Raw genomic sequence first — 15,588 nt, 5'->3', positions numbered from 1 at the left:
AAAGCTCCTGCTTTAGAAACCAAACGTTTGTATAATTGGACAAAAGTTTGAAAACCTACTGAAAAGGTTACTGTTATACAGACAACCTACCTGTGGGACAACTAGCCTCGGTCTTCCCTACATTTCATTTGTTAAAATATGTAGCTGATTCCTTATTGGCTCACAAACACAGCGCTCCGCTCAGCAGCACGTGCCAAGGCCGCGTAACCTCCCGAAAACATGATGTGCGCGCGGAGAATCTTGTCAGATGAGAAGGTAAAAAACAACTCAATTTATAAATGCTACAAACAAAATGTTTGCATATAATACACTCGGTATTCATGGCTTCGGTATACATAAAAAAAAACGCCGTAGAAAACGACTTTTCTACACAAATACACCTGAAGTCGAAAATCTGTCAGGTCGACTGTTGGTGTCATTCAGAGAATACTGATTAAACGATTCATAAACGATGAAATGCGAATAACTCTGTTCTGATAGAGTTTTTGCATTAACACATAAAGAACTGCAGTCGTCAGGTGTTACTCGCAACAATCTAGTGCTTCTTTATTTATGTGACGTGATCTTTCAGCTCAGAAATGGATAAAATAATCAGTGTACGATAAGATATGGTACTATTGCAGGTGCTTCAGTCCATAAATTAACATTAACTATGTGTTGTATATTAACGCTGTTTTATTAGTGTGTTGGCCTCCATCATCCCAAGCTGTGGCAGACGTGCACACTGCCTTTACATTTAGCACGACTGCATGGTTAGATTGGATTCAAATGCGTTGGAGTCGAATGGAGAGGTAAGGATCATGTTATTTAACTGGTGTTTCTTAAATATTCTGTCATGTGCATAGCTATATTTATGTAGTTTTTAGTATCAAATGATGTGCTGCGGTCTTATGTATATGATCAATATACAAAAAAAGTCCACAAGAAATATAAAAATGAATTTAAAGGGGGCATGACCCTAACAAGCCACATACTGTACAATATCATCCCGTTTTCTTTTGTTGAAATCTAAGAAGGTCAATTATTTGTGTGCACTTACTATCAGTTTGCTTTGTATTTGGAGTGCTTAAAGGGGTCATATGATGTTGCTAAAAAGAACATTATTTTGTGTATTTGGTGTAATGAAATGTGTTTGTGGTTTAAGGTTCAAAAAACTTATTTTCCACACACTGTACCTTATTGTTTCTCCTCTATGCCCCGCCTTTCTGAAACGCGTAGATTTTTACAAAGCTCATCGGTCTGAAAAGCAAGGTGTGCTCTGATTGGCCAGCTATCCAGTGCGTTGTGATTGGCAGAATACCTCAAGCGTGTGACGGAAATGTTACGCCCCTTACCATATTGTGATGACTTGTCCCGGCCAGAGCGACGAGACAAAAACATTAAAACCCATTATAAACGAGGCATTTGTTGCATCCAGTGGGGACATAATTACGGATTATAATGACTTTTTACACGTTGTATTGCATCGCGTCGCGTAAACATAAAACCATGTCTGCATTTGTGATCGGAGAAAAGACAAACTACAAGCGCTACTCTACACTGCTCAAAACTCGCGTTTGAATCGTCAGTGGCAAGTTCTTTAAATATAAAAAACATACTTAGAGTATGTACAGACTACAACAGAACACTGTAGTCTATCAGGATCAGGAAACAGTCCTCCATAAAATGCGCTGGACACATCGGAATATTTGGGTTGAACTGTTCTGGAACAGTGTTGTAAATTCAACTTAACCACTGATTTCTAATCGTGTCCTCCAAACAAAGTAGTTTCGCTTTCACAATGAAACACAGCGTCACACACGGCGGCCTAGAGTGAGCAGCGGCCGGCGGTTTGAGTGAGCGGCAGCGAGCAGGCAACTTTTATAAAGAATATCTCTTTGGATTTGAGACTTTAGTCTTTGCAACTTTACAGATCTTCTTTATGCACCAAGAGCTTGTAACACTCCAAAGAGAAAGGAAAAATTGAAATCGCATCATATGACCCCTTTAAGTTATTTAATATACAGCGTCTATAGATGTTTGTGTCAAACCATTGCTGTTTGAGTAGCCCTACAAAGACCCTATACTTATGTTACTAGAATTCAATAGTAAAACTGGCTTTATTGTAGTGTAAATATTGATAAAAAAAATTAATTAAAGAGATTAATCAAATGCAGCCTGATACAAGCTAAAGCAATATATCTGTATTTGAACAGATGGGTTTTATGAGTATGTGGAGCTAACGTAGCATTGTGATACTCACAAAACAATTAAAAATTAATGCAAATGTTAATTTAATGCAGACGTTTCTATGTGTGTGCAGTGCCCTGCCAATAAAAGATTGGATTTGCATTTGGTTTTCATTCAAACAAATGTGACCAGATTGTGCTGGACTACCAAACATCCTTTGCATGCTGGTCTTTGTAGAAAGAATGCCCAAGACTCAATTTCTTCACTGATTTCTTACTTTAGTTGTCTTCTATTCTGTTGTAGTTGTGTTTGCTGTACACATGCAGCTGTATTGAGCATTACCGTAACTTTGTTAAACATATTCCAGCACAGTATGAATCCATGCGTGATTTTATTCCCCCACTTTGTAAAAGACTTCCTTCTACAGAAGTCCTAAGAGGCCATGGATTATGATTATTTTTCTTTCTTGCTTTCTCGTGATCATTACTTAAATATCTTGTGATCTCGACATGACATAAAAGTTGTTTTCTCATGATTTTTTTTTTTTTTACAATGATTGTTTGATTTTTAACACAATGCATTGTGAGCCTACTGTTGCTATAGTAACGAACGCAACTGAAGCAAACAACAGTGATCGATTAGCCTAAATGTATTTATTCAAAATAAAAATGTTGAAAATGTGGGAAAATAATTGCTGAAGGCATGCATCTAATACAGGAATTGTTGAACAGCCATCTTAATTTATTAGCATGTGATATAAGTGTTGATGTTGGCATGGAATTTAAAACTTTTAATGTTTTGCTGTGATTTATCCTGTTATAAAGCCACAGTACAATTATTATCAATGATTTGTGTGTGGTTAAAGTTTATTAATTAAAATTATTTATTTGTTTTCATTTTAGTTTTAGGTCATTTTAATTTTAGGTAATTTTTCATGTAGGTTTCATATAGCATTCAATTTGTTCTTAGTTTATTGAGCTTACTTGCAACAATAGGGGTCCTTTAACAAAAAATATGCACATTATGCACAGCACATTAAAAGAAGATTCTTTTAGTATTTTCATTTAATTAATTTTTGTTATATCTTGTACATTTGCTATGACACATTCTTTCTCTCATGCTTTGTCTTTTTTTTTTCTTTTAAAATATACTGCAAGTGGGCTTATATGATTTGTAAATGTTCACTTCCCCTGTTTTACATTGTGAGAGTAAAGCTTCATGCATCATTTTTTCTGGCAAAACTTTATTTGTATTTTTTTTTCTCATATTGATTTTAATTGCCCTGGCCACATCCAAATGCCCATACCGGGATGCCATTTTAGTAACACCACTGCAATTTTGTGAAAACATGAGCCAGCTATCATTTACCTGATCACAGATTTAAAGTACATGCTTTAAACATTTCAGAACGTTTACAAGGAATCTAACAAGATTTTCTGTATTTTAGGGCAAAAGAGGTGTCAAAGCTCCCTGCTCCGTGTGTTAACTTTTATAAAGAATATCTCTTTGGATTTGAGACTTTAGTCTTTGCAACTTTACAGATCTTCTTTATGCACCAAGAGCTTGTAACACTCCAAAGAGAAAGGAAAAATTGAAATCGCATCATATGACCCCTTTAAGTTATTTAATATACAGCGTCTATAGATGTTTGTGTCAAACCATTGCTGTTTGAGTAGCCCTACAAAGACCCTATACTTATGTTACTAGAATTCAATAGTAAAACTGGCTTTATTGTAGTGTAAATATTGATAAAAAAAATTAATTAAAGAGATTAATCAAATGCAGCCTGATACAAGCTAAAGCAATATATCTGTATTTGAACAGATGGGTTTTATGAGTATGTGGAGCTAACGTAGCATTGTGATACTCACAAAACAATTAAAAATTAATGCAAATGTTAATTTAATGCAGACGTTTCTATGTGTGTGCAGTGCCCTGCCAATAAAAGATTGGATTTGCATTTGGTTTTCATTCAAACAAATGTGACCAGATTGTGCTGGACTACCAAACATCCTTTGCATGCTGGTCTTTGTAGAAAGAATGCCCAAGACTCAATTTCTTCACTGATTTCTTACTTTAGTTGTCTTCTATTCTGTTGTAGTTGTGTTTGCTGTACACATGCAGCTGTATTGAGCATTACCGTAACTTTGTTAAACATATTCCAGCACAGTATGAATCCATGCGTGATTTTATTCCCCCACTTTGTAAAAGACTTCCTTCTACAGAAGTCCTAAGAGGCCATGGATTATGATTATTTTTCTTTCTTGCTTTCTCGTGATCATTACTTAAATATCTTGTGATCTCGACATGACATAAAAGTTGTTTTCTCATGATTTTTTTTTTTTACAATGATTGTTTGATTTTTAACACAATGCATTGTGAGCCTACTGTTGCTATAGTAACGAACGCAACTGAAGCAAACAACAGTGATCGATTAGCCTAAATGTATTTATTCAAAATAAAAATGTTGAAAATGTGGGAAAATAATTGCTGAAGGCATGCATCTAATACAGGAATTGTTGAACAGCCATCTTAATTTATTAGCATGTGATATAAGTGTTGATGTTGGCATGGAATTTAAAACTTTTAATGTTTTGCTGTGATTTATCCTGTTATAAAGCCACAGTACAATTATTATCAATGATTTGTGTGTGGTTAAAGTTTATTAATTAAAATTATTTATTTGTTTTCATTTTAGTTTTAGGTCATTTTAATTTTAGGTAATTTTTCATGTAGGTTTCATATAGCATTCAATTTGTTCTTAGTTTATTGAGCTTACTTGCAACAATAGGGGTCCTTTAACAAAAAATATGCACATTATGCACAGCACATTAAAAGAAGATTCTTTTAGTATTTTCATTTAATTAATTTTTGTTATATCTTGTACATTTGCTATGACACATTCTTTCTCTCATGCTTTGTCTTTTTTTTTTCTTTTAAAATATACTGCAAGTGGGCTTATATGATTTGTAAATGTTCACTTCCCCTGTTTTACATTGTGAGAGTAAAGCTTCATGCATCATTTTTTCTGGCAAAACTTTATTTGTATTTTTTTTTCTCATATTGATTTTAATTGCCCTGGCCACATCCAAATGCCCATACCGGGATGCCATTTTAGTAACACCACTGCAATTTTGTGAAAACATGAGCCAGCTATCATTTACCTGATCACAGATTTAAAGTACATGCTTTAAACATTTCAGAACGTTTACAAGGAATCTAACAAGATTTTCTGTATTTTAGGGCAAAAGAGGTGTCAAAGCTCCCTGCTCCGTGTGTTTTGTGGCCTGTGGAGCTGAAGCTGGCTCACATTGACTGCAGTCCTGAGGACACACTGGTACACTTTCAGGGCCAATATATGACCATTTGTGAACTGGACTACAACATTCTTCAAGTTGAAATACAAAATGCTGTGAAATCGAAAGTTTCTGTTAAAGTTGGAGAACTTTGTCTGGTTGAAGATGTCGTGTCTGATCACTGGTACAGAGGAAGAGTCCAAAACATCCAGAAGGATTTGTTCCATGTGTTTTTGCTGGACCATGGAGATGTGTTGATTGTTGGGCCCAGCCATTTGTCCTGTATATCTGACACACTGCTTATGCTCCCACCAAAGATTGTCTGCGGTTTCTTTGCCAATATACTGCCAGTCCAGAACCGATGGGACTGTTTGACAGGGAGTTATTTCTCTTCCTTGATAGGCAGTCAGATCAAAGGATATATCCACGCCCGTCTGCCGTACCATGTCCTCATACTTGAGGTTCCAGACATTAATTGTGACTTGTTAAAACTGAGGCTTGGGAGACATGTGGACACTAGTACTTTTCTGCTACTAGTTGAGATGCTTATTGAGGAACCGATTCCACAAAGCAATGAATCTGTCCCAGATCTCTTGATTGAAAAGCAAATAGGGCAAGAATGTTGCCTCAAATCCTCAAGCCTGCTGGGCTTCGAAGAGATTCTGTCACTTAATGGCCCAAAGCTGAAAGTTGGTCGAAAAGCAAGAGTTATTGTAGCAGCAGCCGTGAACCCTAGATTATTCTACTGTCGACTGTCATCCATGAGCAAGGACCTACAAGAAATGTCAAACAAATTGGCACTTGCATGTGAATTAGACAGTGGTTCCCTAAGCAGTAAACCTCTTGAAAATCTCGGCTTGCTCTGTGCAGTCAAAGGGAAAGATGAAAAATGGCACAGAGGTTTTGTGCAATGTCTCCCTCTCAACTCTCAGGTCCGAGTTGTGTTCATCGACAGTGGCTATTGTGAATCGGCTAAAGTTGAAAACATCCTTCAGCTACCATCAGAATTCCTCTCAACACCAATCATGGCATTTCCATGCTCACTTTCATGCTTCGAAGAACAATATGAGACCATTAAAAACCAACAACTAGAGCTTCTCAAGACTGGGTTGCTAGGTAAAGCTTTGGAGGTTGAAATCGATGACTTTCGCAAAGATCAGAACTTCTACTTGGTCACATTGAGCAATGCTGAGAAGCACTCAGAGGAGCAAGCTGAAGTTAAACCGCTTGAAAGTGAAGTTTTTGACAGCAAGTCTAACTTCCCCCACAATGTCCTTGCAGAGATGTATGCAACAGAGATGAAAGCAGTCCAGACTTCTGATTCAGTTCCTAATGAAGCAATACCTGGCGGTTCTCTTTTTGAGGGTTATGTGGTGCATGTACAGAGCCCAAAACGTTTCTGGATAAGGACAAAAGAACAAAATCCTGATTTTGAAAACATGACTAAAGAAATGACTGATTACTTCAACAAACTACAGTTGAATGAGGAGGTTTTTGAAGAACCAGTGCCTGGTGCACTTTGCTGTGCAATGTATGAAAAAGACATGCATTACTACAGGGCCCTTATAGTAGATACTTTGGAAAAAGGAGCTGAGGTTTTCTTCATCGACTTTGGAAACACTGAAAAGGTGCCAAGCATGTTAATCAAGAAGCTCCCCAGAAAGTTTGCCATTCAACCAGAATTTGCACTGAAATGTACTTTAGCACATGTCGTTCCAGTTGAGGACATCTGGACAACCACAGCATCCAACGTCTTTAGGCAAGTCACATCAGACAAAACTTTGATGGTTCATGTCATTCACAGGAAAAATGCCCAATATGTTGTTGATCTTTTTGTGAGAGGAGCTGAAAATAATACTAGCATTGCAACCATCATGACAACAGCAAAAATGGCCCTGGATTGGAGATACAACCCGGCATTAGCATCTGTTAAAGCGGAGACGTCATGTAAAGATAAGGGAAATGCTCTGAGCAAGAAAAAAATGAGAAAGGACAGTCATGTGGTGACCTTTTGCAAAGTCACTTCTTCTAGGCCCAATCCAAAGCATGTGAAACCAGAGTGTGAACAACAGAATCACATTGAAAGATGTACTCCCAGTGAGACCCCTAAACTGAAGGTTTACACCGACACTTTCAAACCGATGCATTACAAGCCTGGATCTGAATTAAGTGTCATTTGCTCACATGTAAATTCTCCATCTGATTTTTGGTGCCAAAACGAAAGCACAAAATTTGATCTGGATAAATTAATGGAAGAGATGCAGGCGTTTTACCAAACGCACACAATTGCGTTCAAGTCGCCTGCAGTATGTTGTGCTGTAAAGTCTCCGCAGGACAACCGATGGCATAGAGCATGCAGTTTAGAAGAAAAAAATGACAAACTGTATGTGATGTTGGTCGACTTTGGCATAGTTATCCAGGAAAAGAGGCAAAACATCCAAGCTCTTGCCCCACAGTTCCTTGAACTTCATGAACAAGCATATAGATGCACTTTGAACTTGATTGAACCTGTTGGAGGAAGTTCTTGGAGTGCAGAAGCATGCAATTTGTTCAGGGATTTTGTGTCTAAGGGTTCGCCCAGTATATGCAGAATTCATTCCCACCTTTATGAACAAGGAAAAGGTCTCCTTAATGTGGTCACCATTCATACACCTCTTCAACAGGCCACCACATACCTCGTAGAGAAAGGCATTGCAAAGGAAATGCAAACTCCGAAGCAGCTAATCTCATCAGCCCACCCTCGCTCCTTTGTTTACTCTTCTTTCAACATAATTTCTGGAAGCGAGGAACTGGTACAAGTTACTCATGTTTGCAGTCCTTGGGAAATCTATTTTCAGCTTGACAGGAATACAGAGATCCTTAATACACTGATGGAGAGAGTTGCCGAAGAAGGTCAGCTCTTGACTGCGACATGTGAGGACTGCAACGGTAATGTTTGCCTGGCCAAATATATCTGTGACGGCAAATGGTACAGGGCTCTGACGCACCCTGTTCAATCCCATCAGCATGTGAGTGTGTTCTTTGTCGATTACGGTGATATGCAAATTTCTGAGAAAACAAATGTTATGCCAATTCCCACAACGGCAGTTGACTTATTGATGACACCAATGCAGGCTCTGAGATGCAGTCTTTCAAATGTTCCAGAGGGGGAACATTTGCCAGAAGTCAACACATGGCTCGAGACTGACATCCTCAACAAATCCTTCTGTGCCAAGTTTGTTTCAAGGGACAACAATGGACATTTTTTTTGTGATCTTTATGATGGAAATGTGCATGTCAATGAAAAAGTCAAAGAACTCATGTCAACTCAGGGTGTGGAAGAACATGATCCGGCAGTCAGCAGACCTGCCTTATATTCCCTCAAAGAAGCAGCCAATGTTAACGTTTCAAACAGTAAAGTGAACTCCAAAGTGAGCAGACGTGGTAAAACCAAACATGTTGATAAGCAAACTCCAAAACCCACAAAATCTCCCAAAGCAGAACGCAAAGTACCAATAAAAGCAGTAAGGCAGGACACGCCCTGTTCTCTTAAAGTGATGCAGCCTCATCAGAGCTTGCCAAAAATTTGGGATCTTCCTGTTGTCAAAATGAAACCAGGTTCTAAGGGTGTGGGTTTCATCTCTCATTGCAATTCTGTTAGAAGCTTCTTTGTCCAGATGGAAGAAGATGAATCAAACATCCTTCAGATGGGTGAGGAAATAAACAGCACTGTCTTCAAGGATAACTTGAAAAATTTGGAAACCGAACTAAAAGTAGGGGACCTTGTTGTGGCTGAATATGAAGAAGACTTGTCTTTGTACAGAGCTGTTGTCACCAACGCATCATACTGTGGCCACTTAGCAGTCGAGTTTATTGATTACGGCAATAATGCAACTGTCGACAGGAAGAATGTTCACATGCTATCCAAAACGTTTTTGTCTCAGCCTAGATTGAGCACTCCATGCACGCTTGCAAAACATTACTCTTTTGAAAACCATGACTCTTTTATCAAGGAAGCAGTTGGTAAGCCTTTAATGGTTGAATTCATTCGAAAGCTTGAAAATTCATGGGAAGTGAGGATCGAGATTGTTGAGGATGGCCATGTGCATGGGGAATCAAAGTTTGATGGTGATCAGAGCAAAGATGTAGATTTGACGAGTCAAGACAAATTTCCAAAAGTGTCCCAGAGCAAAAATGAAAAAGATTCTTACATCCACAAGGCTAAAGCAGTTATAACCTTCCAGCAAAAGACCAAGTCATACACACAACAACGCAAATCCAAACTTGGAAACAATGAGACAGTTGCAACAAAGCAAATGAAGAAAGTAGCCACTTTCTTACCGACATGCATCAAAACCAAAGAGTTTTTGAGAAAGAGAGGAAGAAAAAGAAAGTTTCTCTCGCAATCACCATGTGTGACAAGCATTTCAGTGACTAAAAATTCAAGTACGTTGCAGGAAAATGTTTCTCCTTATAATGCTAAGGACCTTGAAACCTCTAAGTCACCTGTTAGCGTTGCTCTGCAAGATGTGAAAGACAACGAGACAGTGAAAAGTGAAAAGTTGCTTGTTGTTGACGACCATCCTTGCTTCCCAGACACGTCTTCAAAGAGCAGTTTGGATCGACCACAGACTCTGTTCCAGGCCCCTGTCCAAATGAACTTTGAATATAAAGGATTCGCAGCAGCAGTCACAACCCCGTCTGAATTTTACGTCATTCTTGAAGACCTGCTTTTGATTGTAGATACTATCTCTGCCATTCTTGAGAATCTTCCCGAAGTGCTGGCGCCATTACCAGAGGTTCATTTTGTTCCAGGTGCGAGCTGTTTGGTGAAATCAACGGAGAAGAAAAAATGGTGCAGGGCAAAGATTGTGCAGTGCGATTCCACATCGGTACTCATGAACTTGGTTGACTATGGGCAGTATGTAGTTCTGTCTCAGCAGGATGTCGGCCAGCTAAAAAAACTTCCAGAGGAGCTCAGTAGATTACCTAAAGTCACCTACCATTGTTTACTGAGGGGAGTTAAGCCCAAAGGCCAGGACTGGTCTGATGAGGCCATCATTTTCTTCCAGAACTGTATGTGTCATAGCAACCTTCAGATACGTTTCAGACAGCATGTTTTTGAGACACAGTGGGAGGTTGACATTGTCACTGGAAAGCGAAATCTCGCAAAAGAGTTAGTAGATGCTGATCATGCCATGTATATCGATAATATGCTTGGAATCAGGTTTCAGCAAGAGCTAGGACTCAATAGAGAGCCTAAACAAGACTTCACCAGCAGTGTGAATGTTTTATCCATGATAACTGAGCACACAAGCAAAGCCGAATGTTCTCAACCACTCTTTTCAAAGGAGTCCATGTTTGATCAAAAGTCATCTCAAGATTCTGTTGGGGAGCAAAATGCACACCCTTTGAACAGGAGTGAAGATTTTGGACCTGCGGAGCGGGCAACGCTTAGTACATCAGTTATCAAACAATGTGAGTGAGAATGATGATAAACCAGCTATGATCTATTGTATTCATTTAACTTTCTTTTCTGTCTTTATGATCTGCAGTACATAGTCTACCAGTCAAATGTTTGGACACGCTTACTAAATTCTTAATTAGGGGTTAAATACTGAAGAAAGGTACCTTTTAGATGGTTACAGTGGTTTCAACAATCTCTCTGGTTGAAATAATTTAACAGGATTATAGAACAGACGTTTTTTTTCTGCAGATATAGTTTTCTTTGTTTAAGTTCTAATGTTGTATTTCAAATTGATTATTTTGTAAATATTATGTAAATATAAATGTTACTGCATATTATTTTATAATATAGGGCAGAAACATTTGTGTGTGTTGAAATTTCTTCTTCTGCATTCTACTGTACGGACGTAAATTTACTTTCCCTTCAGCTTGAGGCTTATTCATTTCACTTTTGGTGTGAAAAGGCTTTTATATTTGCCAAAAATTGAACTTTCTTATTTTAAAAGCAAACAAGCAAGCCCTTTCCAGATTTAAAAAGTAACGCAAAAGTAACGTAACGCATTACTTTCCATAAAATGGAACTAAGTAACGTAATTAGTTACTTTTTTATGGAGTAACGCAATATTGTAATGCATTACTTTTAAAAGTAACTTTCCCCAACACTGCTCAAATACTGTAAATTGAGTTGTAGTGCTGCTGTTGTTAAAACATGTTTAATTTAAAAGTTAGCTAGCTTACATGATTTTCAGACCAAAAAAAGTTATTTATTGCAACAGTTACTGAATCACAAAGTAATGATTCTGACTACGCAGTTGACGGAGTCAGTCAAGTTGACTGTTGACTATACTAAAAAAACAATTAGGTTGTATTTTTGCAGTGCTTTGTCATTAAAACAAAGCTTAGTATGTGTCATTGCTACAGTGCTTTCTTCTGAGCAGTATTTAAAGTTTGGTGATAGTGTCACCTACAGGTCATAGATCATATTGGAAAAAAATATCTTGGGCCATATAGAGTAAAATGATTCAAGAAATAAATTCTAAATATAAATATAAAATCAAGTGTGTCCACTTGACTTTTGACTGGTAGTGTTTAATAAATTTCTATGCATAGATCATTTCTGAATTTCACTGTTCAGCTAAGTAATGATTCACATAGACAAAGTCTTTACAGTATTCAGATATTTAAAAAAATAGTCATTATATTCAACAGTGGTTGAAGTAACCAGGAATTGTAGACCACATTTGAACTAATTAAAGATTTACCCGTTTCTGTTATATGCAACTACTTATTTTTTTAATTCAAGAAAATAACTTGTGGCTTAAGTTTTTTTTGTTTTTTATTTCTTAGGTGAGCTGATGTGAAACGGCCTATGCTTCGTAAGTATTACAATTTAGATTCTTTTTTTTTGTTTGTTTTTTTTGTAATATTGAGTATGTAGAGTTTTGAGTATTGAGTTCCAATTGGTTTATTTCAGAACAGAGAAGCTGGCGAGTTACACTCGATATTGCACTTAAAGAACAGTCCAGCTTTGGAATGGCTTGATTTAATTGTTTATTTTCATTTTTTTGATTCAGTAGTGATGTTCTATAAGTGTGTTTTGTAGAAATGGAGCATTTTGTTTTATGGAGTACAATTTGTATTGTTCAAACATTATAGATCTTAAAATCGTAGGATTTTAACCATGAAACTCTATATCATATTATTTTTGATGAAAAAATCTAGTTTTAGAACTAAAGACTGGATTTCCAGCTTTTTGGCAGGTCTTATTTATCTATAAATGGACATGTGACTGATGAAATATACAGTCAGTTTATTGATGGCTGTGTTGGCTATGCTGGCTTTAAGTTCTGAACAGCAAAACTTTATTTAGTAATTAAAAAGATTGACATTTGACCTCTGTTTGATTGTGATGTTTAACCCAGTGTTGTTTTTTTGTGAGTGAAAATGTTCTTTCTAGTTCTGTTGGAACACACAATAAAAAGATACTCTTCAGATGTTGTGTAGGAGCTGTGGAAAAAAGGTTATTGTCAGAAGTGGGATTCGAACCCACGCCTCCAGGGGAGACTGCGACCTGAACGCAGCGCCTTAGACCGCTCGGCCATCCTGACTGTAATTACATGGTTATTACACACCATTATAGCTATTACAGTATTACGATCATACATTTCTTGGTGGTTTTAATTACATCTACACATCACTGGCTTCATTAATGTTATATTGTCCTATGTGGAATACAGCATTTTTAGCTAAACTGGACATACTCATGCATTTTTTTTGTAACAATGACTCATTGGCAATTATTGGATGGCACATATCACAAGGTTTTAAATGTTTCAGATGAAACAAAATAATCGTCCACGAGGGGGCGCATGGTGGCTCAAACATACACTGAGCAACACTAATCTGGGGCCAGTTGCTTAAAGGGGTCATATGATGCTTTTTTAAAGATAATTATTTTGTGTATTTGGTGTAACAGAATATGTTGTCATGCGTTAATGTTAAAAAAAACATTATTTTTCAAATACTGTACATTATTGTAGGTCCTCTATGCCCCGCCTCTCTCAAACACTTCGTTTTCTACAAAGTCCCTCCTTCCGACAAGCGCAGTCTGCTCTGATTGGCCAGCTGACCCAGTGCATTGTGATTGGCCGAACGTCGTAAATGTAACGCCCCTTACCATAATCGCGAGCTTCATCTTTCAAAATAAATGTAAAGACAGAGCCCGAAAGGGGAACAGAGTCTCGTGACAGACACAGGGATGATGAAAGGTTCATGAAACGGTCATCCATAAAATGCATTGCTGTTCTGTTGTAAGTCATCTTAAAGATTCCTAAATGCATCTACTTTCGGAAGGCCAAATAAAGTGCTTTTGCTTTCACCTAGAAACACAGCGTCTCCCTGACACGGCTGCTTCAACACTAACTGCGGTTACTGAAACCACGCCTTCTTTCTTTGCATGAACATTTGGGCGGCATTATGCAAATATTCCCACATAGTGAGGTAGATATGTGGGGGCGTGTTAGAACGAGCCATTTTAGGGGGGCGTGGCAGAGTCTTAACTTTGATAAAGAATATCTCTTTGGCTTTGAGACTTTAGTCTTTGCAACTTCAGGGATCTTATCTATGCACAATCAGCTTGTAACACTCCAAAAAGAAAGGAAAACTTGAAATCGCATCATATGACCCCTTTAAATTTAGCCTCTCTGTGTAGTCTGACTCTGACCAACAAGCAGTTAACCAAGTCTAATCAGTCTTATTTTTCGGATTCAATTTAGAATAATCTACTTTTCTATGTAACTGAATTAAAGTTATTAATTAAAGTTATAACCAGTCTTCAAAAAAAAAAATTACAAACTTGTCAGACCTTGTAGCTGTAAGACGTTTCTGGATGTTTGTCTTATTGAAGAGAGACATTTATATAATCGCTGTAATTTATATGTTTTAAAGATAGTTGTTGCAGGAATTACAAACCCCTGTGATTGGTCCATCCTAGTCATCAGAGAGAGGAGAGCTGAGATACTTAATAAATAAATTAAATTTAAAAAATGATCTCAAATATTTGATTCTGATTGATAAATCGTCACATTGAGAGAAATAAATTTGTCTAAATTTCCCATTGTACAAATTAACAAAAGTTAAAAAGAGCTATCATACACTTAGATGTTAAATTGTCGTTATAGATTAGATAATTAAACACCGTAAACAACATTTTTATTGAAGATTAATAATAATTATTATTATTAGATATTCAACGTTTTCTACAGTGCAATAGATATCTTTAAGATACTCTTAAGAGTAAGATAAAAAAAAAATTATCAACTCTAAACTAGATTTATTTTTTTGATAGGTAGCATTATCACAAATATACGACAGTCTGAGTATGTGATGATCATGGTCAGGGGTCTATTTTTCGATAATGGCCCTGAAAAAAAAAGCTTTTTAACGCTATTTGAGCATAAGAAACAACATTCATGGGGCAGTTCATTTCAGATTATGTTGCTGATTTGAAATATGTAATTTAATTTTGAGTTCATAGAGCAGTTTTTGAGATTTCAGGATTCCCCCATTCAGCTTGTTTGAGCTGCCCGGTAGGGATGGGCGTATCGATCCGAAGTATCGATATATCGATACTGATGCGAGTATCGATACTCAAACAAAAAATATCGATACTAAGGTGTGTTTTATTTACCAGTGGTTTTGTTTATTTAACTTATTTCAAAGGGTTACTAATGACACATCATTTAGATATTTTCATGTCTGGGAAAAATTTGGGATTAAACGGGTTAAAATGCGTTTTAAACATAAAGTTAAGTGGTTTTCATTACCCATTTACTCTTAGTAATTTAATAAATGTCATAATTTAAAAGTTTAGTGCAGAAGTATCGGTATCGATATCGACGATACTGCCTTGAAAAATATCGGTATCGTATCGAAAACAAAATAAGGGGTATATCGGCCATCCCTACTGCCCGGATGCGTTGCAAATATGGCCGCCGAGTGAACAGGCTTGCCTTGAAAGGGACTTTGACGACAGTAAAAAGAAAAGGAAAAAAGCGAAGCCACGCCTATTTAGGACGGTCCTCTCCGTGCTGACGCCAATCTACTTATTCGAGCGGAGCGCACCACGTGACGTCCCACATGTCATGCGTCATGTGACTGTGAGTGGTTCCTGCTACAC

At 37.2% G+C, this 15,588-nt stretch overlaps 1 protein-coding gene and 1 non-coding gene across 2 annotated transcripts; one reads left to right on the top strand and one right to left on the bottom strand.

The window, feature by feature from the left end:
- The first annotated feature begins 783 nt into the window (after window positions 1-783).
- Window positions 784-12,560, top strand: tdrd15 (tudor domain containing 15). The gene is made up of 4 exons (XM_016230851.1): window positions 784-791; window positions 5,413-10,922; window positions 12,258-12,286; window positions 12,385-12,560. The coding sequence occupies exons 1-3, from the start codon at window positions 784-786 to the stop codon at window positions 12,269-12,271; spliced, it is 5,532 nt and encodes a 1,843-aa protein (XP_016086337.1). The 3' UTR covers window positions 12,272-12,286; window positions 12,385-12,560.
- A 375-nt stretch (window positions 12,561-12,935) lies between these two features.
- On the bottom strand, window positions 12,936-13,018 carry trnal-cag (transfer RNA leucine (anticodon CAG)). Its single transcript has one exon. It is a non-coding gene; the product is annotated as a tRNA-Leu (tRNA).
- Between the last annotated feature and the right edge of the window lie 2,570 nt (window positions 13,019-15,588).

The sequence above is a fragment of the Sinocyclocheilus grahami genome, unplaced genomic scaffold (assembly GCF_001515645.1).
Source record: "Sinocyclocheilus grahami isolate Dianchi unplaced genomic scaffold, SAMN03320097.WGS_v1.1 scaffold378.1, whole genome shotgun sequence".
NCBI classification, from domain to species: Eukaryota; Metazoa; Chordata; class Actinopteri; order Cypriniformes; family Cyprinidae; genus Sinocyclocheilus; species Sinocyclocheilus grahami.
Note: the sequence above shows the minus strand (reverse complement) of the source record. Positions and strands in the feature narration are given on the sequence as shown.